Source organism: Mauremys mutica, chromosome 16 (genome assembly GCF_020497125.1).
Source record: "Mauremys mutica isolate MM-2020 ecotype Southern chromosome 16, ASM2049712v1, whole genome shotgun sequence".
Lineage (NCBI taxonomy): Eukaryota > Metazoa > Chordata > Testudines > Geoemydidae > Mauremys > Mauremys mutica.
This window is the reverse complement of record NC_059087.1, coordinates 3,614,325-3,634,784: the sequence shown is the minus strand read 5'-3', so window position 1 is coordinate 3,634,784 and position 20,460 is coordinate 3,614,325. Positions and strand designations below refer to the sequence as shown.

The window sequence follows — 20,460 nt, the reverse complement described above, 5'->3', positions numbered from 1 at the left end:
CAGGCTGTCTGCACCACCCTCCAACGCGGCTCGCCCAGGGGACAGTTCCACACAGCCCTGCTCCCTGCTCCCGCTGGCCTCCCCCCATCCCGCTGCTCGCTCGCTCGCAGCCCCCAGATCTAGCTCAACGTGATCTCCCGCCGGCCTGCGCCGGGGTTCAAGGTCCGTTCCAGACCGCGGCTCCAGCCCATTTTGGTCTAGGCACTGGGGTTCCACCCCCCAGTATCAGGGCTCATCTCATCCTTACTCGAGGGACAGCTCAGGCAGGTCCAGCGCCCCTAACACCAGCCTGGAGCGCCAGGAAGGGAGCGCGTCATGTGTCTCAGCAGCTACCACCGGCTGGTAGAGGCAGTGCACTGATGGGCACCCAAGGGCATCCCAGCTACTCCTCCTGCTTGGGACAGAGGGGAGGGGAAATCTCCCTGGCTCTGATCGTCCCTTGGGCTTTTGGAGCTTCCCAGTCCTGCTGCAACAGCCTTACCACCTCCTGGGCGGTCTGCACAGCTCATTGCTACCTTCTCCCCCGGGGGAGCCCCTTCGCTCTGCGGCCTGCCCCGCCTGCACTGCCCTCGGGTGGCAGAGGTTTGCTTGGGGCCAGGTCGGAGGGGCCTGGCTATTGTCCAGCTCCCAGCAAGGCGCCTTTAGGAAGCTGGCATCCCTGTAACCCCAGTGCCCCTCTTCTTTGCAAGTGACCATGGAAAACGTTCAACCAGACACAAGCAGGTGGTGTTAAAAGGCACATTCAACAGGAGCACTGCAGAGCCTGCTCCCACATGCAGCTGCCCGGTGCTTGACATGCTCCTTACTGTTACTAGCTGACACCTGTGAGAAATTACCAGGTTGGTCAAAATGCCCTTGCTGAGCGCTGGGACTGTGGCATCAAAGGTAGCGACCCCATCCTGCCTCTCCACGTCCCTCCCTCTTAGTGCGTTTGCTTCCTGCAATCCTAGCAGCTCAGAGAAATAGTTTTCACTGCAAATATTTCAAAGAAGGTTCATATCCACAGCAAACAGTTCCAAATATTTCCAACAAAAATGTGGATTTTTTTTGTAAGTAGCATTAAAATAAAAGCAACATAGCTCGGTAGGCAACCTGAGCACCGAAAATAATAGAAACAGGAGCACAAAGATCTCCCCAGCAAAACATCAGGGGGAAAAAGGCTCACAAACTCTGCGATGTTTGTGGATGTGACATTTTCTGGCTTGGCCCAGAGAGATGCTGGGCTGTGAGGTGGGAAAGGCAAATGCCCCAAGCTAGAGGCGGCTGATATTTTTCAAACCTTTGAGGAAGCGTTGCATTTGGAAATTCCAAAATTTGAAAAATAAATGGGAAAATTTTGGATAAAATTTGCTCAAAAAATGCCCCCTTTTTCCAGCCACCTCTAGAGCAGGTAAAACCATTTGAAATTAAAACAGCAATTCACAATTCCGCCCTCCTTCCCCAGCCAGCTCTACCCTGACCCCGGCTGGCATCTCATGGCTGGATGCCCCGCACAGCCCTTGGCATGGAGAGGCGGCAGCGTAAGCAGACATGCTGCCCGTAGGGGACGGGGGTGCCATACTCACTCCCCGATCTTCTTCCGCCAGCGCTTGTTCTCGTTGGGGTGCTGGCGGTATGTGCCGTAATCGAAAAGCGAGTCCATGGGGGCTTTCTTGGGCCCCGGGACGACAGAGGACTCGTAGATGGTGGAGTCCAGCAGGTCCTTGGGGTTGGGAACGCCCTTTTTGAAGGCCCCGTGGAATTTCATACGCAGGTTTTGCTGCTTGCTGTCCCCTGAGCCGGGGGGGAGCCGGGCCGCCTCAGCGGGGCAGGGGCCATCCTCGTTCTCAAACAGGTTGGCCAGAGACGAGAGCGGGAAAGCATCATTCTGAGGGGAGCCCTCTTCGCCTTGGGCCTCGCCGGCCTCCCCAACGTGGAGCCGGGGAGGGTCGTCGGAGTCCGCCATGCCGCCCGCTTTGGAAGGGCCCCGACTCCTCCCTGTGTGCCTGGAAGAGAAGGGGTGGGTGAGAGCATGAGAAATGACATGGTGGGGTGGGAAGGGGCGTGTGTGTGCAGGGTAAGAGAGACGTCCTACGCAACAAACCCTCCCAGCCAGAGACGCACAAAGCCAGGCCAGACCCTCCTCCGCCCCTGCTCAGCTCCGCTCACTGCGGGGGCAGGAATCCCAGGCCTCCCAGCTCTGGGCCACAGCTTGGGCCGAAGCACCAGAGCGCCCCAAAGAGCAGCAGGCCGGTGGGGGGGTCTCTGCCGAGCCTCCCTGCGTCAGAGGGAAAGGAAGGGGCAAGGCCAGAGGGGGGACTGTCCATGTGCCCGGGCAGAAAGCCAGTGAGTGGATTTGGGGTCCCACTACACTGCAAGGGAAGGGGGGATTGCCCTGCAGATAAGAGCACCCCGGAACTAGCCAGCACGGGTAACAACAGGAGCACAAAGATGGCAGCGCGGGCTAGTGGCCCCGGTACAAGGCGGCCACAGAACCCATGGGCTGCCTGCCTGCGCTGAAGCCCTTGCCACCAGATCTACTCTGCTATTGTTACCTGCGCTAGCTAGTGTAATGCTAACACAGGTACGCTCACCCCCTTTGCAGTACAGACACTACTCTGCTATTGTTACCTGCGCTAGCTAGAGTAATGCTAACACAGGTACGCTCACCCCCCTTTGCAGTGTAGACACCCCCTTACATGGCCTCGAAGAGGAACAGGATCTCCCAGGGGGTGGGGGTGGACCAAATCGACTCAAACCCTCCTAAAACAGAATAACCCAGCAGACAGGGTGAGCAGCACACGTCAGATCACACGGCCCCCACTCCCCTCACACCTTTGCCTGCTGGGATCTTGCAATAGCTTCCTGGATCTCGCTGGCAGGAGGGATCGCTCCTAGCCAGTTCCCAGTTCTCACCCCAGTGCTCCTAGTCGAGGGACTCCCTGCACCGGGGTTGAGTCCCTCCGTGCTCAGGGAGATCACAAACTCCCCGCGTCTCACTTCTCCCGCACATTCAGGAAATGTGCTTCCCCTGCTCTCGGAGCCAGGGCCCCCGGGATGCAGGGCCGGACGGGCAGGCAGCTAGCGAGTCCATGCCGTGGTGGTGGCTGCGCCAGCCGGGTCCCCTCATATCTGCAGATGTGTGTGGGATCCAATCGGCTGCTGGCTTCGTGTTTCAAAGCGCTGCTGTAATGACAGAGGCGAGCCCTGCCGCAGCCCTGCCTTGCCCAGATGTGGTTTTGTTGGGCACGGCCCAGTGCAGGGGAGAGAACAGGCTCTTCTTTCTCCAGCCCTATAAATACCGACCAGCCACCCCAACCCCCCTCCAATAAACACCCAGGGCCTGGCTAAAAGCAACACAAGGCAGTGGATCCGGGGCAGCAGGAGAGAGGCAGAAGCTGCCGCCCTGGCCCAGCAGGCTGGGCTGGCCCTGTGCCATTCGCGGGACCCCACAGAGCGGGCTCACCAGAGGGCTGGCATGAGTGTGAATGCCAAGGGTCCGATTCTAGTCTCATGCTGGTTTCACACCCCTGCTGCTCCGCTGACTTCAGTGGCGACATTCCCAGTTTTCCCAGGTGTAGGCAAGGGGAGGACCCGGCTTCCCGGGCCCAATTCACGGTCACCCTGCCCCTCCTGTGTGCAGTTACACCAGAGCAGAGCTGGGTGAGATGCTGCCCCCTAGTGTTTCACGCTCGCACTGCACAGGTGGAATTGGCGACACAACTGAGGGGCAACAGAGAATCTGTTTCAATCAGACTCCGAGATGGAGGCTTGCAATGGGATGGGGGAGGGGATCCAAACGAGGGCTCCGTGGCGGGGGAGGGACCTGAGTGCGGATTGTCCTGCAGCTGGAATTCAAATCCACGGCCCTGATTTATTTTGGTGCACAGGAAAATTTGCAAAAGAAATAACCAGCAAGTCCTAAGCCACAGCCAGCGATGGGAGCCAAGGTGTCGGTGTCTGTGCTGTTGTTGACAGACAGCTCTGGGAGGACAGAAAAAGCAGCCTGGGAACATGTCATTTTCTACTTGGTTGTAGCTTTGTATAACAAGCCCTAATGTGGGGCTTTGCTCTCCAGGCCTCGGACTGGAACGTTTGCTTCTAATTATGTAGCGTGTCATTACTAGAGAGCCAGCAGGTTTCAGTGGCACAGCAATCCTGCTGCCGTGTCATCGGAAATTCAGCGTCTCCCCTCTGGCCCCACTCTGGTGTCTGGAATTATCCCAGCATCCCCTCTCCCTGCCGGGCTGGGGCAGCACGCATGCCCCGTGTGGCCAGGGCCCATGGTCCCGGGATGGGGAGGAAGGAAAGAGCAAGGAGAACGGAGCCAGAGAGTCACCATCCTGGAGCGCCGTTTGTCCTGCCTTACGTAGCTTCATGCACGCCACGCTCAGTCTCCTCTTCACTTTGAAGGCCCTGCCCAGCTCCGTACCCACCCCCGTCTCCTCCTGCTCCTCTCTCTGGGGTCAGCCAGGCCATTCTCCTAGCCGCCCCCATGGCCCCTTCCACACCACCCCGTTCATCTCCCTCTCAAGGGAGGTCCTGACTCCAGGGAGCAACCCAGCCTCAGCATTTGCCTTGGTGGGGCTCGTCCATATTGTGCGGCCTCCTCTCCATGCGGTTAGTCTGTCACTCCGCTGGGATCTTGGGTTTTGCAGGCACCCCTGGCCAGGCGTGAAGCGCTGAGCAGGCCTTGTGGAGCTGGAGAAACCTGGCTTGTAGAGAGGGGCTTTTCATTCCTATGGGAGTGCTTTACAAAGGGGGGAGGCGGTGTCATTATCCCCTTTCTACAGATGGGAAACTGAGGCCCAGAGAGGGGATGTGCCCAGTCCAAGGTCACCTAGGGAGCCAAGATTAGCACCCAAGTGTCCTGGCTCCCAGTCCAGTGTCCAGCCTCTGTTCCCTGCATCCCACCCTCTCACCCAGAGACAACACGGGCAGAACAACTCTGGATTCCCAAAGCAGCGACAAACGAGCCAAGCCCAAAGGGGTGGGGAAGTCCCAAGTAGTTCGCTGCCCCACTCTTCCCCTTCCGGTGCTACCTCTGCTCTTCCTATGCTGGAAGGGCGGGCGAGAGGCGTGCCAGACCCCGCGGGAAAGGCTCAAGGTCCCCCAGCTGACCGAGCAATATGGGGTCCAGGCCACCTCTGCAGAGCCAACCGCTTGGAAGAAGGGCTGATCGCGAGCAGACGCAAAGCCCCAACCTCCGGCGGGTCTCTCAGCACTTCCGAGCGCTAGCTGGAGCCCTGCAGGCATTCGGCGCTTTACACACGGAGATGAACAATGTGATTTCACGCCGCAACGCCCCCGGAGCCTGGTCACCACTATTCCGATGGGGAGCCAGTGCCCAAGGTCACCCATCCCCACAGGTCAGAAATAGAAGCCAGAGCTCCCAGGGCCCTGAGCTGGCCTCTGAATGACTGTCTCTGGCTGCCCTCCCCGCTCGCCCACACAGAGGTGTCTTTGTCCCGTCTTCAGATCTGGTTTCCTCTCGTTGACATTTCCCCAGGTTTATCACCATGGTGACTCAGCCCTCCCAGTGATGGCGCCAGGACTGTCACACCAGAGTCTCCTCTGAGGCACATTTACCTTAGCCTCTTTCGGGAGGTCTCCCGCTGGTGCAGCTCCAGTGGTGGTACCAAGCAGTCGGGGGCGCTAGAGCAGCCAGGGCACAGGTGATACCCATGTTTAACCTGCAGGTCAGCTAGACCTGCTCTGAGCAGGGTCAAACATCACAGACACGGGCATACCAATGTGTCCGCCCTAGTGCACACCAGTGCGATGATGGGAGAGTCCCGTTTAGACACTGCCTCAGAGGGCAGATCTCCAGCTTCCACTGAATAACAATAATAATACATAGCTCTTATCTCGTGCTTCTCAGCCATAGATCTCAAAGAACTTTACAAAGGAGGTCACTATCATTAGCCCTACTTTGCAGATTGAGAAACTGAGGCACAGAGAGGGGCAGCAATTTACCCCAGCAGGCCAGTGGCAGAACCAGGACTAGAACCCAACTCTTCCAATGCACTGTTCTAGCCACTAGACCACGCTGCTTCCCCAACACAGGGATACAAGACAGAGCCCAATGCCTCCCTCCTGGCTGGAAAGGCAGCAGTCAGCACAGACTCGTAAAGCCCCAGGAGATAGAGGGTAAGTTAGCTTCTGTCATCAGGCTAATCACTCCCTGGTTCCCTTCCGTGTAGCAGCACCACAAAAAAATCCTGCCTGACAAATTCCACACCGGTTTGCTAACATAGCTCAGTCACAGCATTAACCCCTTGGTGAACCCTCTGCAGACTTAGTGGTATTCAGGCTATTGACAATGGGGCAGATTTTCAAAGGAACCTCTCTCCTGACATTTACTGGAGGTGCCTAACTTCCCTAGGCTCCTTTGAAAATTCCAACCAAAGCATCTACGGTGCCGTACAAAAAGCACAACATAAAACAAGACCCTGACAGGCAAAGCCCAAATAGCCCTCACCTCTTCAGACAAGCCTCCAGCCCAGGGCAAAGCCAACATCCATGGGCCCTGCCATCTGCTTCTCCAGATTCAGGGGATGTGCCGTTCTGCGGGGTAGCCGACTATCAGTTATGTCACGGAGACTAAAGACTTAGTGGCAAATACAACCCAGGGTAACAAAGGCAACAAAGCAGCCCTAGGGGTCTAGCAAAGCTGCTCCAGGAGGGAGTCCCACCCCGGCCAAGTGTAAACGCCAGGCAGAGACACAGGGCAGAAAGCAATAGCCCAAGTGCTCAGGGTCTAGCCCTGTTGGGCTTTCGATATGAACAGCTACAGACACAGGCTCCCGCCGGCGCTCAGCTGGCAGCAGCCTGGAAATTGCCAGCACTCCAAGGGTTAATTTAAACACACAGTAAAATTCCATGGCAGATTTTACAGCTGTATGCTCCAGGCAGCCTAATCTCCTGAGCATCCCTCCAGCAGGAGCCTGCGGGGGTGGGAGCCTTGCTGCTGCCTGGATCGTACCTGTGCCACGGCAGAGGGAGGATTCCATTCCCCAGGGCTGCCCAGCATTCCCGGAAACAAGCACAACCACCTCCCCTAGTTTTTAAGGAGAGAATCCTGCCCCATCAGCCCTAGGCCAGCAGCTCCCTGCCCCCTCCTGAAAGGAGCCCACAGCCTGGGGCTCTCTCCATAGCAAGGCAGTTGTGCCATGGTTCTCAGGGTCTTTCATCCTATCCGGTTGTTTAAAGGGGATCTGAGAACTGTGGGGAAGGGACCCGGAGAAGTTCCTCTGGCCCCACTCACTGCATGCAGCCAGCACCCTGGGCAGCTGGGATGGAAGGTCTGGAGTTCCCATGGTCTGGCTTTCACAGGGACGTGATCGATGCGGCCAACTCTCAAGGTTTCCTCCAGGTACAGGATTCTGGCTGAGGCATGCCAAAGCTCCCCCCTCAAGGTTTTGGGTAGGAGAAGGAGGAGCCTGGAGTGTGTTTGGACAGAGCCTGGCACAATGGGACCCTGAGCTCAGGGCATAGAACTGATGTCGAGGGCAGAACTGACAGGAGAACTTGATGCCTGGAGGGAACTGACGTGAGGGCTGGGGGGGCAAAATGAGAAGCTGGCATGGAGGACGGGCGGGATGGGGGCACAGAATTAATGACTGACAATGCTGGGTCTGGGGAGAAGCTGGAAGCTCCATGCCGTCAGGTGGCAGTGAGAGCTCCCGCAGCAGGGGCTAGACCCACCGTACGCTGGGCGAGCCTGGATTGGCACACACAGCTGCAGAGAGGCAGTTCAATAATCACAAACCCCAGGATTTCGGGGCTAATCTCATGATTTCTGGGCTGGGACTCACACTGGGTGAACCTTTAGGGCTGGCAGTAATGTGCTATGCAGAGTGGGCAGGGCGCGTTATCCCTGATCTCCAAGTGCACCGTGGCAGCAGAAGTTCCTGCTCCCCTCCAGGGACGAGAGAGGGTGGCGCGTACAGAGGGAAACAGACTAAACTTCTAGCGGACCCGCAGCAGAGACTGAACACGATGATCTGCCTCCCGGTCACATAGTCACTCGGCCTGGCAGATGGAGGGGGCTGGTACAGGACAGTTCATGGCTGGGCTTAGGGAAAACAACCTGCCAAGACAGAAGCGTCCGGGCCTGCCAAGGATTGTGCCGAATCCTGCAGATGGGTCTTGGTACATCTCAAAAGGAGACCAACAAGAACAGGTCCCACCAGCTGATCCGCACCCACAGATGGCTCCTCATGCATGCTACAAAGGCAGGTCCGCATCCTCTTCTCCACTGTATGGAGAGCAGAGGCATCTCAGACAGTCCATGGCAGAGGTGAGGCCAGAGCCCAGGTCTCCCGAGTCCCAGTCTCGAGCCCTAGCCATTGACCCACGCTGCCCTCTAACCCTGATTACAAAGAGACACTAAAACCACCCCAGGAAAGTGCCTTAAATACCCTGGGAGAGGAGTACCAGTGAACGAGGAGCCTGTCGTGTTGGGAACCCCGTGACACAGGCAGCAAGACGGCAGAGACTGGATCCATTGTCCCCATCCTGCTTTTGGTTAATGGAGCAGGGGGAGGAGGGTGATGGGGGGGGGAGTGCTCTGGTGGGGAGGGGGCTGTGAGAAGCTGTTTGTCTTTATAGCCCCTCCTGCTCCCGGGGAAGCCAATGGGAGTTTTCCCATGGATATACTTGGGAGATGGCTCAAGCCCTCGGTGGGCAGGGTCCCTGCATGCTGCCACATGCGGGCCATGTTTCCAGCTCTCTCCCAGTGAGCCCGCCCACCACATTAGCCTCCTCCTCCCCAGGGCTCCTGGAAGAGTCTTTCACACCCTTTCGTGGGATGGGTCCTAGTTTAAAGCACTGGTGTCTTGATGGCTGAGTGTTAGCTGGGAACTAGCCCTCCCCACCATCCCAGGGCAGGATGGCATTTGGGGGATGGCGGGGACTCTATGTCTTTCAGCTCTTTTGCTCATTTTCAGCTCCTCAAAGCCTGGCCTGACTGGAAGAGGTGAGGCAGATCCCCGGCCCCAGACACCCAGCCACGACCCCTTGGTTTTATGAACCATGGCGCCAGATGTTTGCAAGCCAATGGCTCTCCAGTCTGTCAGGAGCTTGTGAAAGTCTCATGTGCTCTCATGAATGGCTGCTTACCCTCTGTCCACCCGTTTAGGTGCCGGGGGCACGCAGCCCGAGGGATGTCACCCAACCCAACATCCCTGGGATCTTCCCAGTATGGTCAGGGCGATCCCAGATCCCATGAGCCGTGTGGGTGGGACCTCAGCTACTAACAGAGTCTAAGTGACACTTTGCAGCCCGGACCCCAAAGCGAGTTCATCACAAGGTGGCTGATACATGTCCTGATGCTGGCCCAGCAGTGCCAGGCCTCTCCACGACACCCCAACACAGCGATGCTCAGAAGGAGGCGTGAGAGCTGCACATGGTTTGCTGGTGTGTCTCCTTTGCAGCCCGTGATATTAAAACACGGGGTGATTTAATTATTAACCAACCTAAGCTATTAGCCGATCAGGATGCTTTTAAAAATTAACCAATTAAGTTATTAACTTATTTACTGTGAGAATAATATATAGATATAAACTAAATATTTGCCCCGTCATGCTGTGTAACTAGGAATCTACAGCACTATAGTAAATGAAACAGTGAATTCCCATGAATGAGGCTCCTTTGGGTAATGCTGATCCCTTACTTGGCCCCTGAACCCCCAAGGTCTGAGTATCGCTGCCCCAGCACAAGGTCATGCAATGTGAACCCACCGCCGCACCCGCTCTGAGTGACTCAGTCGCTGCATGTCTCAGCCCTTCCGAAATGCCCTGGGGCACAGGAAGGAGATAGTGATCTGGGCGCTGCATGCCAGGGCCAGTGACCTCAGTGCTCATGGCTCAGTGTGAGGTTTAACAAACTGGCTCCAGATGCACTGACCCCACATGGCCTTTCTCGGGTTCCTCTTTCTTCTCACACACAGTGGGAGGAGGGAAGGGATGCCCAGGCAGCCTTTGCTTTACAGGCCTTTGTTATTTAATCACCCCGTTTGTATCTCCCCCGCCCAGGGGTATCACATGTCCCATTAATATAGCTGCACCCACCCCGGGGGAGAACAGATCACATTGTTATGTACACCCCGGGGTCGGGTACACAGAGGCCTCTCCAACACTGAAAGTCAGGAAACTTTCCACGGGGAAGCTGCTGCAATGGGACAAGCTGCTGCAATGGGATGCCGTAGGGGCTAGGTCCTTCCATGGAAATGACCTTCCCAGAAGCAGCAGAGCAGAGGCAGGCATGAGACTGAAGAGTCCTCTGTGACGGGGCCGTGACGGGCCAGAGTCGCACAGGAGCGGCAGGTGGCGCGATTCAAAACAAAGCATCCACATCCGGCACGTCCCATCCCTGCACCAGTGTCGGCTTCCAGTGAGTGACATCCCCTGGCCTGCTAGCCAGCGGCACTGGCTGTGTGTGCCAGGCACGGGGCACTCTGCTGAGCAATACTCAGGGCAGCAAGTGCTATGGCCAGTGAGAAGCATTGGGAGGACCAGGCTCTCAATAAACACCATTGGGAAGAAAACCAAGGGAGTGGATGGGGTAACAGGACAGGGGCTCCAGGCCCAGGACCACGCAGCAGGCCTGGCTGGTGCTTGGTTGGGAGTGCTGTGGGAGGAGGATGAGTGCTGCTGGCTTGGGGTGAAATGCAGTGGAAGTCTCGGCGAGGGGATGGGTCGGACAGCTGAAGGATCGGGAGAAGGAGGGGGACTGGAATCAGGGAGAGGAGCATGCAGCCAGGCCGGAGTGCGTGAGGCAGGCAGAAGGCACCATGCTGGTAGAAAGGCAGGAGTTCATTAGAAACAATCAGGAATTTCAAAGAGTGTCCAGAGTCCAGCTTAGAGATGGGCTAAAGTCACTCCAAGGGCCCAGCCCCCAACTGACACAGGCTGACAGCGAGCGAGCAAAGCTACTCTGCCAAAGAGAGAGCGAAGCCTGGCAGCTGAAAATCTGCCAGGGGCATCTCACCCAGAGACCCATCTCCCTGCCCAAGACCAAGCAGAACATGGAATGTCGATTCCACGCACTCAAATCAACCGGGCACACCGACCTCAGCCACTCAACCCCATCAGAACTGGCAGGAAGCTCCAGTCAGTTTGGCATGGACTGGCACGAGCATCTAAACCCAGTAATAGCTCAGGCAGACAGCGCTGGGCAGCGTTTGTGTTCAGTACATGGACGAGAAAGCTTTTATTGTATATTTTATTGATTCAAGCGTGTCAAGTCCAGAAAGCCTTGGGCAGGAGGCACCGTAGAAATCTTTATTACTATGACAAGTGGTTTCTTTCTCTTCTACACATGAACCTCCTGACTTGGGAGGAGCCGATCCCACAGAGCTAAGTCCCGATCAGGCCGGAGAGCTACTGATTCTGCTTCTGCACCCCAGCCCCACATTCTGCCCCATCTCGAGGGAGCCAAGGCAGGCTGGAAACAGACCAGGAGGGCCCCTCTGTGCGCCGGGCGTGTGGAGGAGACCGCAGGGCATGGTTTGTTGCGTCCCATGTGGTCCCACGTTGCTGTAAATGTGCTGCTCGCCCCACCCACGCTGATGACAGCGGCAGGAGGACAGATGTGAGAGCAGAACGACAGGCAGCTCCAAATTGGCTGTTTATGTCTCTGGCCCTTTTCTTGGCTTCCTTGTGTAGTAACACGGGAGGAGATTCAGTGACAAACAGGGTATTTAAAGGGACTGGGTGGATCTGCAGATTGTGACTATACGTTTGCTTTGGTCATTCACAGCCCCCTTGCCAGAGTGAAATACTAATAGATCCCTTGGCTTTCCCCGTCCCACAAACTCAGGCATGTTCCCCTGGACTTGACGTTCTGGGTCATATAAGGAGGGGATCCAGACCACAGCTGAGTGCAGAGATCTTGGAACTGCAGCTGCACGTCTTCGTGCTGGCAGGGCTGGAGCAATGGTGGGGATTACAGGCTCCCTGCCCAATTCTGCTGTCACTTAACCTCCTGCAAGCCTGCTGCAGTCAGCGCAAGCACAGGAATTGAGTCCAGCTGCAGGGAGATTCCGGCAGATCAAACCCTGATTTTTACTGCTTAGCCCTGGTGTCACACTCCTCATCTATGGATGTCATTCCACCACCAGCACTCAACAGATGGACACTCGGGGCATATCTACACTGCAACGACACACCCGTGGCTGGTCCGTGTCAGCCGACTCGGGCTTGCAGGGCTCAGGCTACGGGGCTCTAAAATTCCAGTGTAGATGTTCGGGCTGAGGCTGGAGCCTGGGTTCTGGGACCCCAGAGGGTGAGGGTCCCAGAGCCTGGGCTCCAGCCAGCCAGGATGTCTACACTGCAATTGGATATCCCCCGTGGGCTGGCCACCAGTGAACACACACCCTCAGGGCTCAGAGGGATGAAGTGATTGGCCCGAGGTCACACACTGAGTTAGAACCAGAGCCAAGAAGAGAAGCCAGTTCTCCAATAGCCCAGTCCTTTGCTTTAACCATTAGGCCATGCTTCCCCTTGCGATTTATTACTTTGTAGATCCCTTGTGGTGCTTCATTGGACAAGCCCAGTCCCAATTGTCACCATGCCCTCTGTGATCCGCAGCACACTGGTCAAATCCCAGCGGGGATAATTCCACTGCACCAACCAAAATTCCCCCTGCAGACTCATTTGCATTCAGGATTCCCCAAGAGGACCTCAGCGACTGGAATACCTGTTGGAACAGCACTCGAAATGTGGGCCGGTGTCGCTTCAGAAACACGCCCCTCCATGGGCTGGGAGTTTGTTTTTCGCTTACTCTGATCTAATCCCCAAAAGGAGAAAAACAACTGAACAGCCTCACTAGGTGGGAACTTGGCTTTTCCCATGCAAGCCCATTGTCAACGTCGATTCCTGACTGGTTCTGTGCCTCTCTGTTTGCTGCCAGGAAAACTAGGCTCTGGAGAGGATGAGCATCCAGACTGAGTCATGGTGTGGGGCAAACACACACAGCTGTGTTTAGGCTAGGCACAGTCACTGCAGCTCAGGAGATCAGAGACAGGTGGGTCAGGCCCACAAGTCACGCCACAGGGGAGGGGTGTTTAAACAAAGTTCCACCAGCCCTAATCTCACTACAAACATTTTAGGAAACACTGGCCTTGATTTCAGCAGCAACCGTTTTTTTATTTGAATGTCAACATCCGCTCCCCCGGGGTCTGCACCCCAGTAATGCGGCCGATTCCTGGCACAGGAGAACGAGAATGGGACGGAACAAAGGCGGCGCTGACAGGTCTGTTTTCATGGCTGAAGCGGAGCGAAGTGCGGAAGGTGAGTCAATGCCCGGCATGATGGAAAATGCAGGCAGCTTGGTAAGATCCGGTGCTGTTAGTAGGGACACGGGGAGGAAGTTTGCTTTGGAAACTGTGTGCTGATTATAACTGGCCCCATTGAGTGGGGAAGCCCCAACAATCCCAGAGGCGGGCGGGCTGCCCGATGAGGTGATGGCCAGGGGATGAATTGGATTTCATTGAGCTTTTAGTTTATTTGTCTTTTTTCCAGATTTCCCCACCCTGCAGGTCACCCTGTTTTCATAACCAAAGCCCAGTTTGCACAGTTTTGTCGGCTACAGGACCACTCCAGGCCTGGGCTCGGGTAAGCAACAGCCTGTGTTCTCTGGGCTGGTGCCGCCATGCTGCCAGAACACTGCACAGAGCTGCACTGTGCTCCTTGGAGAGTGTGCAGCCTCCAGCCCGTGGCCACAGCCCTTTCCAGCTAAAGGCCACTATTCTGCTACCCTCCAGTAACGGGCTCCCACCAGACCACCTCAGCCAGCGACTTCCTCAGCTCCCGCAGCCTAAGCAAAGTCAGGCTTGGCCAGTGCTTGGATGGGAGACCTCCCCGGAAAACCTGGAAGTGGTGTTAATGGTTCGGTAGGTGGCACATGTCCCTCTGAACCAATGTCCCTGTGCTACTGTCCTTCACGTGAGACGTAAGTCCTGACCCTTGTGGCTGTTAAGAATCCCCTGGCCCTTTTATTTCAAGAGCAGGGAGGGGCGTTGAGCCCGGCATCCTGGCAAAAGTCCACTTTGGGCAATGACAGGCCGCTCCCTCTGAAGTTTCAACTGTATCCTGGATTCCCCTTCGCTTCCTGGCCAAGCTGTTGTGTAGTGTTGCTCCATAGATGCTGTGCCCCATCCCAGATGCAGCTGCCTTTTCAGCAGAGATCCTGTATGTTAGAGCCTGTTTGTAGCGGGTTTTGGGCTCTTCTGGGATAAAAGGTCCTACAGAAATGTGAGATGTGGCCACCATCGATATTCCACCTTTGAGAACGCTCTGCTCGGAGGGGCCAGCTTGTGTCCTGGCACATCCACGCCTGGTGCTTGAAGGGCTGGCCCAGGTCCTGATGCTGTATCAGCTCTACAAAGTAGCATATTTCTAAGGCCTCTAATGCCATCACATCTGGGTACCACTTTGTGCAGCCATTCAAACCTCCCCCACACCGCACCATCGCAGAACACCACTGTCACACATCGCTCCATGGGCCATAACCGGCATTGAGTGTAGGCGGTGTCCAGCCCACACCAGAGGTCTTGGGCTCCCATCTTTCCCCCATAGGTCTCCTGTATTCACCATCAGTCGTTCTCCATCTCCTCAGAGTTCCCCATTTCCCTTGCTCTGTCTTCCTGGTCTCCTTTCCTCTCCTTTGGTTATAGCTCCAGCTCCTTCCCAGCTGCTCTGTGACGCAAGTTAATGGTCTTAGGCCAGTTCCTGGTGAGACACTTGTCCACATCCGTCAAGCCACCAGCACAAATTGTGTTAAAGCTGGTAAAATATCTTTGGGATTGCCAGGGTGTCAATATGCCCAGGTATCACACTGTAAAATAGGCTGCTGCTGCTGTTAGGAAACCAAATAGCAGAAATGGTTCTCTTCCACCAGCCTTCGGCTAGGAGACCCGACCTCGCCTCAGTATGGGGGCCTCTGCCTTTGGCTAGGAGACCGGACCTCTCCCTTGGATAGGGGCCTCTGCCTTCAGCTAGGAGACTGTGACCTCTCCTCAGTACGGGGGCCTCTGCCTTCGTCTAGGAGACCGCGACCTCTCCCTTAGACAGGGGCTTCTGCCTTCGGCTAGAAGACCCGACCTCTCCTCAGTACGGGGCCTCTGCCTTCAGCTAGGAGACCCGACCTCTCCTCAGTACTGGGGCCTCTGCCTTCGGCTAGGAGACCGTGACCTCTCCCCTGGATGGCGGCCTGTGCCATCAGCTAGGAGACCTCGACCTCTCCTCAGTACGGGGGCCTCTGCCTTCGGCTAGGAGACCCGACCTCTCCTCAGTACGGGGGCCTCTGCCTTCGGCTAGGAGACCCGACCTCTCCTCAGTACTGGGGCCTCTGCCTTCGGCTAGGAGACTGCGACCGCGACCTCTCCCCTGGACGGGGGCCTCTGCCTTCGGCTAGGAGACCGCGACCTCTTCCCTGGACAGGGGCCTCTGCCTTGGGCTAGGAGACCGCGACCTCTCCCTTGGATAAGGGCCTCTGCCTTGGGCTAGGAGACCACAACCTCTCCCCTGGACGGGGGCCTCTGCCTTCGGCTAGGAGACCGCAACCTCTCCCCTGGACGGGGGCCTCTGCCTTCGGCTAGGAGCCCGTGACCTCTCCTCCTCTCCTCCTAACCTTAACCTTCTGCCCCAGCCCAGAGCCCCCTCCCGCACCCTGAACCCCTCATTTCTGGCCCCACCCTGGAGCCTGCACCTCCAGACAGATTCCTCACCCCCTCCCGCACCCCAACCGCCTGCCCCAGGCCAGTGAAAGTGAGTGAGGGTGGGGGAGAGCGAGGGGAAATGTAGTGAGCAGGGGGCAGGACCTCGGGGAAGGGGTGGGGCTAGGGTATTTGGTTTGGTGAGATTAGAAAGTTGGCAACCCTAGCCTTTGGCTAGGAGACGGCAACCTCTCCCCTTGGACAGGGGTTCCCTGCAGTGATGCAGGGCCCTGCCACCTCCTAAGGAGAATGCCACAATAGCCTTGCACATGGACACTTGGGAACCGCAGCTGCCCACTCACTGGGCTGGGCACCTGTAACATCTCTGCCCTGCAGTCTGCTCTGGATTCCAATCCCTTCGGGCAGCGGGACGTTCTGACCTATATAGCTCGGGGTATGGACACACCTGAAATCCCCTCTCTGCCCGAGACGTCAGGACAGCTGGGAGTCCCGGGTCAGCGAGGGGCTCTCAGATCTGCAGCTCAGTCCCCAGAGTTTGTTGACCTTTAGGTCACGCTCAGAGGCCTCTTTATTTGCACAGGCCTTTGGCAGAGGGGATATTGGGTGGGGTCAGAGGCTCTGTTTCCCTTAGGGGCTGGGGCTGCAATTTGCATGGAGCCAGGTGGTAACAGGGTTCCATTCTTGGCTTTAAATTTCCAAAAAGACTGACTGACCCAGGCATGCTCCAAATTCAAACAGGCCAGCAGATATCCAGCCATCTCCATGCCGCCTGCAGGTTTGCCCCTGAGATCAAGCCTGAAAGGTGGTGAGTGACCAACCTTGGGGGAGCTGCAAGCCACACACCAGGCAGGCTCCAATTTTGGATCCAGAGTTACAATTTGTGGTTGGCACCCCAGCAGGGGCGGCTCTACGTTTTTGGCCGCCCCAAGCAGTCATGCCCGGGAGGCGCCCCGGAGCCGCGGACCTCCCGCGGGCATGACTGCGGACGGTTTGCTGGTCCCGCGGCTCAGCTGGACCTCCCGCAGCTGCGGACGGTTCGCAGGTCCGGCGGCTCCGCTGGAGCTACCGCAGTCATGCCTGCGGGAGGTCCAGCCGAGCCGCGGGACCAGCGAACCGTCCGCAGTCATGCCTGCGGCAGGTCCGGTCGTCCTGGGGCTCCGGTGGACCTCCCGCAGGCATGACTGTGGCAGGTCCGCCGGCCCAGCCTGCCGCCCCCCCGGGAAAGGGCCGCCCCACGCGCGTGCTTGCCGCGCTGGGGTCTAGAGCCGGCTCTGCACCCCAGGCTCGACGGACCCCACCCGCTGCGTGAGAAGCACCAGAGCAGAATGAGACTAGGGAGACTGACCTGCCATTGACGCCACATGACACAGCAGGAAGGGAGGGCCATGCACGCTAATCACCGTCATTTCCCCAGGCACACACAGATTAGTACAGTCCCAAAGTTACATTTGCAGAAAAAAAGCAACGCCTGCAGTCTGCCTTGTGAACTAGCAGCGTCTAGGTCGCTCCTGTCGTTGGCACGCAAACCGCTGCTTCTCTGATGAGCCATCAGACGTGTTTCCTCTTAGGAGGGAGCCACTTGACACAAAAGATTTAAACTTCCAGTTTCTATGTATCCTCTCAAGAGAAGCGGGACAATCTCACCGCAGACTGCGAAGCACTGAGAGCCGACGCCAGGGGAGAGTCACTAATAATTATCAATGCCAATCACAGGAAATCACCAATGATTTCCGACTCTGGGGCTGACCTGGTGTACCAGGCAGGGGTTGTGTTGCTGTGTCTTGTACAGCAGAAGACACACTCTCAGCCGGGGAGCGGATGGGGGGCTGCTGACGTATTACTGTGGCTCTTTGGCAATGTACATTGGTAAATTCTGGCTCCTTCTCAGGCTCAGGTTGGCCACCCCTGGTCTAGATACTGAGCTCCCCTCTCTTCAGGGCCTGGCTAAGTGACTGTTTCTGCTCAGTGATGGGGGAAGCCACAGCCTGCCCTACACCTGTCCCATGAGGACATAATGCCCTTCAGTCTCCAGGGCTGCTGCTCTGGCAGAGGGAGACCCTGTCACTAACATAGGACAGCCTGCCTTGGACTGGGCTAGTGTCTCCGACAAGGCCCAGGGTGGACAAGCAAGTGGGATCCCTTCAGATTTATGGGCATTGCCTACAAATGCCAAGAATTGGTTCAACAACCAATTCCTGTAGAGAACTAAGAAAACTGCTGCTCAAATTGCTCCCAAACGAGCACGCTCCCTAATCTACCCTGGAGATTCACCCCCGCCAGCCATAGGACATGCCGGCGGAGTGACACAAACACTCTGGAAACCAGCCTGACTGACTTTATCATCATACAAACAATCTGGTGAGTCTGAATGGCTGCTGAGATATTAAAGTGAAAAGCAGGGTAGACAGACAGATAGTAGATAGACAGACTCACTCCCGTTAGAAGTGAAGAAGGACCCACTGATATCAGAGTGCTGGGTGCATCAGAAACGCCCACATGAGTCAGACAGATAGATTAGACATAGATCCCTCTAGGTTTGCAATAAGGCCTCAGAGAGAGACTGCTGGAACGGGAGGGTGAATTTCCGGATTCTCAGCCATAAGGAGAGGGAAAGCAATGGAAGGTGAAATGGAGGCAGGCGGGTTAAGAGGAGCTCCCCTCCGTCACCAGTCAGAGCGCTGTGGATTTAGCCTGCTGAGCATTTGTGGGTTTCAATGCGCCTGCAGCCATTCCTCCACACATCCCAAATCCTGTCACAACATGCCTGACTGCCCCCGAAAGCGATTCCCCTCCCTTAATCCAACTTCTGGCCCGGTGGCACTGGCCACTGCAGTGTCTGCAGTCGGCTCTTCCGTTCCCTGCCACCACGGATGCCAGATAAAAAGCTTTTCCGACAGTGCTGAGCCCCAGTGACACAGAAGAGCATTCAAGAGCGGTGCTGGAGCCCACTAACCCTGACATCGCCTTTAGCACATGGAGCGTTTGCTCCCATCAGCCCAATGACTGAATTGCAGGGAAACTCCCTGCACTAGACTATTTCACTGACAATCTGCAACAGAGATTTCAGATATTAAACTGATAAGAACGGATATAACTTAGCCAGGCAGAAACCATTGCACTGGACCCTGCGCCCTGTCCAGAAGAGGGGGGATGCCCCAGGTGTGTGCTGGGGAGCCGAGCCCCAGGGGAGGGGGGGATCCCCCAGGTGTGGTAGGGAGCCAAGCCCCAGGAGAGAGGGGGGATCCCCCAGGTGTGTGCTGGGGAGCCGAGCCCCAGGGGAGGGGGGGATCCCCCAGGTGTGTGCTGGGGAGCCGAGCCCCAGGGGAGGGGGGATCCCCCAGGTGTGCTGGGGAGCCGAGCCCCAGGGGAGGGGGGTCCCCCAGGTGTGTGCTGGGGAGCCGAGCCCCAGGGGAGGGGGGGATCCCCCAGGTGTGGTAGGGAACCAAGCCCCAGGAGAGAGGGGGGATCCCCCAGGTGTGTGCTGGGGAGCCGAGCCCCAGGGGAGGGGGGATCCCCCAGGTGTGCTGGGGAGCCGAGCCCCAGGGGAGGGGGGTCCCCCAGGTGTGTGCTGGGGAGCCGAGCCCCAGGGAAGGGGGGTCCCCCAGGTGTGTGCTCGGGAGCCGAGCCCCAGGGGAGGGGGGGATCCCCCAGGTGTGGTAGGGAGCCAAGCCCCAGGAGAGAGGGGGGATCCCCCAGGTGTGTGCTGGGGAGCCGAGCCCCAGGGGAGGGGGGGATCCCCCAGGTGTGGTAGGGAGCCAAGCCCCAGGGGAGGGGGGGATCCCCCAGATGTGCTGGGGAGCCGAGCCCCAGGGGAGGGGGGGGATCCCCCAGGTGTGTGCTGGGAAGCCGAGCCCCAGGGGAGGGGGGGATCCCCCAGGTGTGGTAGGGAGCCAAGCCCCAGGAGAGGGGGGGATCCCCCAGGTGTGCTGGGGAGCCGAGCCCCAGGAGAGGGGGGGATCCCCCAGGTGTGGTAGGGAACCAAGCCCCAGGAGAGAGGGGGGATCCCCCAGGTGTGCTGGGGAGCCGAGCCCCAGGGGAGGGGGGGATCCCCCAGGTGTGGTAGGGAGCCGAGCCCCAGGGGACGGGGGTCCCCCAGGTGTGTGCTGGGGAGCCGAGCCCCAGGGGAGGGGGGATCCCCCAGGTGTGCTGGGGAGCCGAGCCCCAGGGGAGGGGGGTCCCCCAGGTGTGTGCTGGGGAGCCGAGCCCCAGGGGAGGGGGGTCCCCCAGGTGTGTGCTGGGGAGCCGAGCCCCAGGAGCTCGGGGCAGCCCGGCGGGGCCTGGGCTCTGCAGACGGTTCGGTTCTGTCTCCCGCGCCGCCCCCCCCCCGCCTCGGGCAGACGGGACCCCGGTACCTTCCGTTCGCTTCCCCGGCGGAGGCGCAGCTGAAGCCGAAGGGGCCCGGCCCGTCTGCCCCCGGAGCGCTGGGGTCTCTGGGGCGCGCCGCGGAGCCGGGACTGGGCGCCCCGCGCTGGCTGCGATTGACCCGAGTCCCGCGGCCCCACCCCGCCCGGAGCCCGGGCCGCCCCCCGGCGCCTCCAGCCGGAGCGGCTCAGGTTCCCTGCGAGTGCGCCGCCTCCTACCCGGCCCTGCCCGGGGGACCCGCTCCCTGCGGCCCGACCCTGCCCTGCCCGGACCCTGCCCCGGGGGACCCGCTCCCTGCACCTGGACCCTCCCCTGCCCGGCAGCTGGGGACCTGCCCCCTGTGCCCCAACCTGCCCGGGGGACCCGCTCCCCGCGCCCCGACCCTGCCCGGCCCGGCCCGGCCCTGCCCCGGGGGACCCGCTCCCCGGCCCTGCCCG

At 58.3% G+C, this 20,460-nt stretch overlaps 1 protein-coding gene across 1 annotated transcript in view; it reads right to left on the bottom strand.

Annotated features, from left to right (window-relative positions):
• The window catches only part of TRPV4 (transient receptor potential cation channel subfamily V member 4), a 41,142-nt gene extending 21,018 nt beyond the window's left edge, over positions 1-20,124 (bottom strand). The window contains exons 1-2 of the mRNA XM_044990374.1: positions 20,014-20,124; positions 1,566-1,985 (exon numbers count right to left, since the gene is read on the bottom strand). Of these exons, the coding sequence (XP_044846309.1) occupies positions 1,566-1,945 (380 nt within the window). The 5' untranslated portion in view covers positions 1,946-1,985; positions 20,014-20,124. The remainder of the gene's footprint in view (positions 1-1,565; positions 1,986-20,013) is intronic.
• Positions 20,125-20,460: the final 336 nt, after the last annotated feature.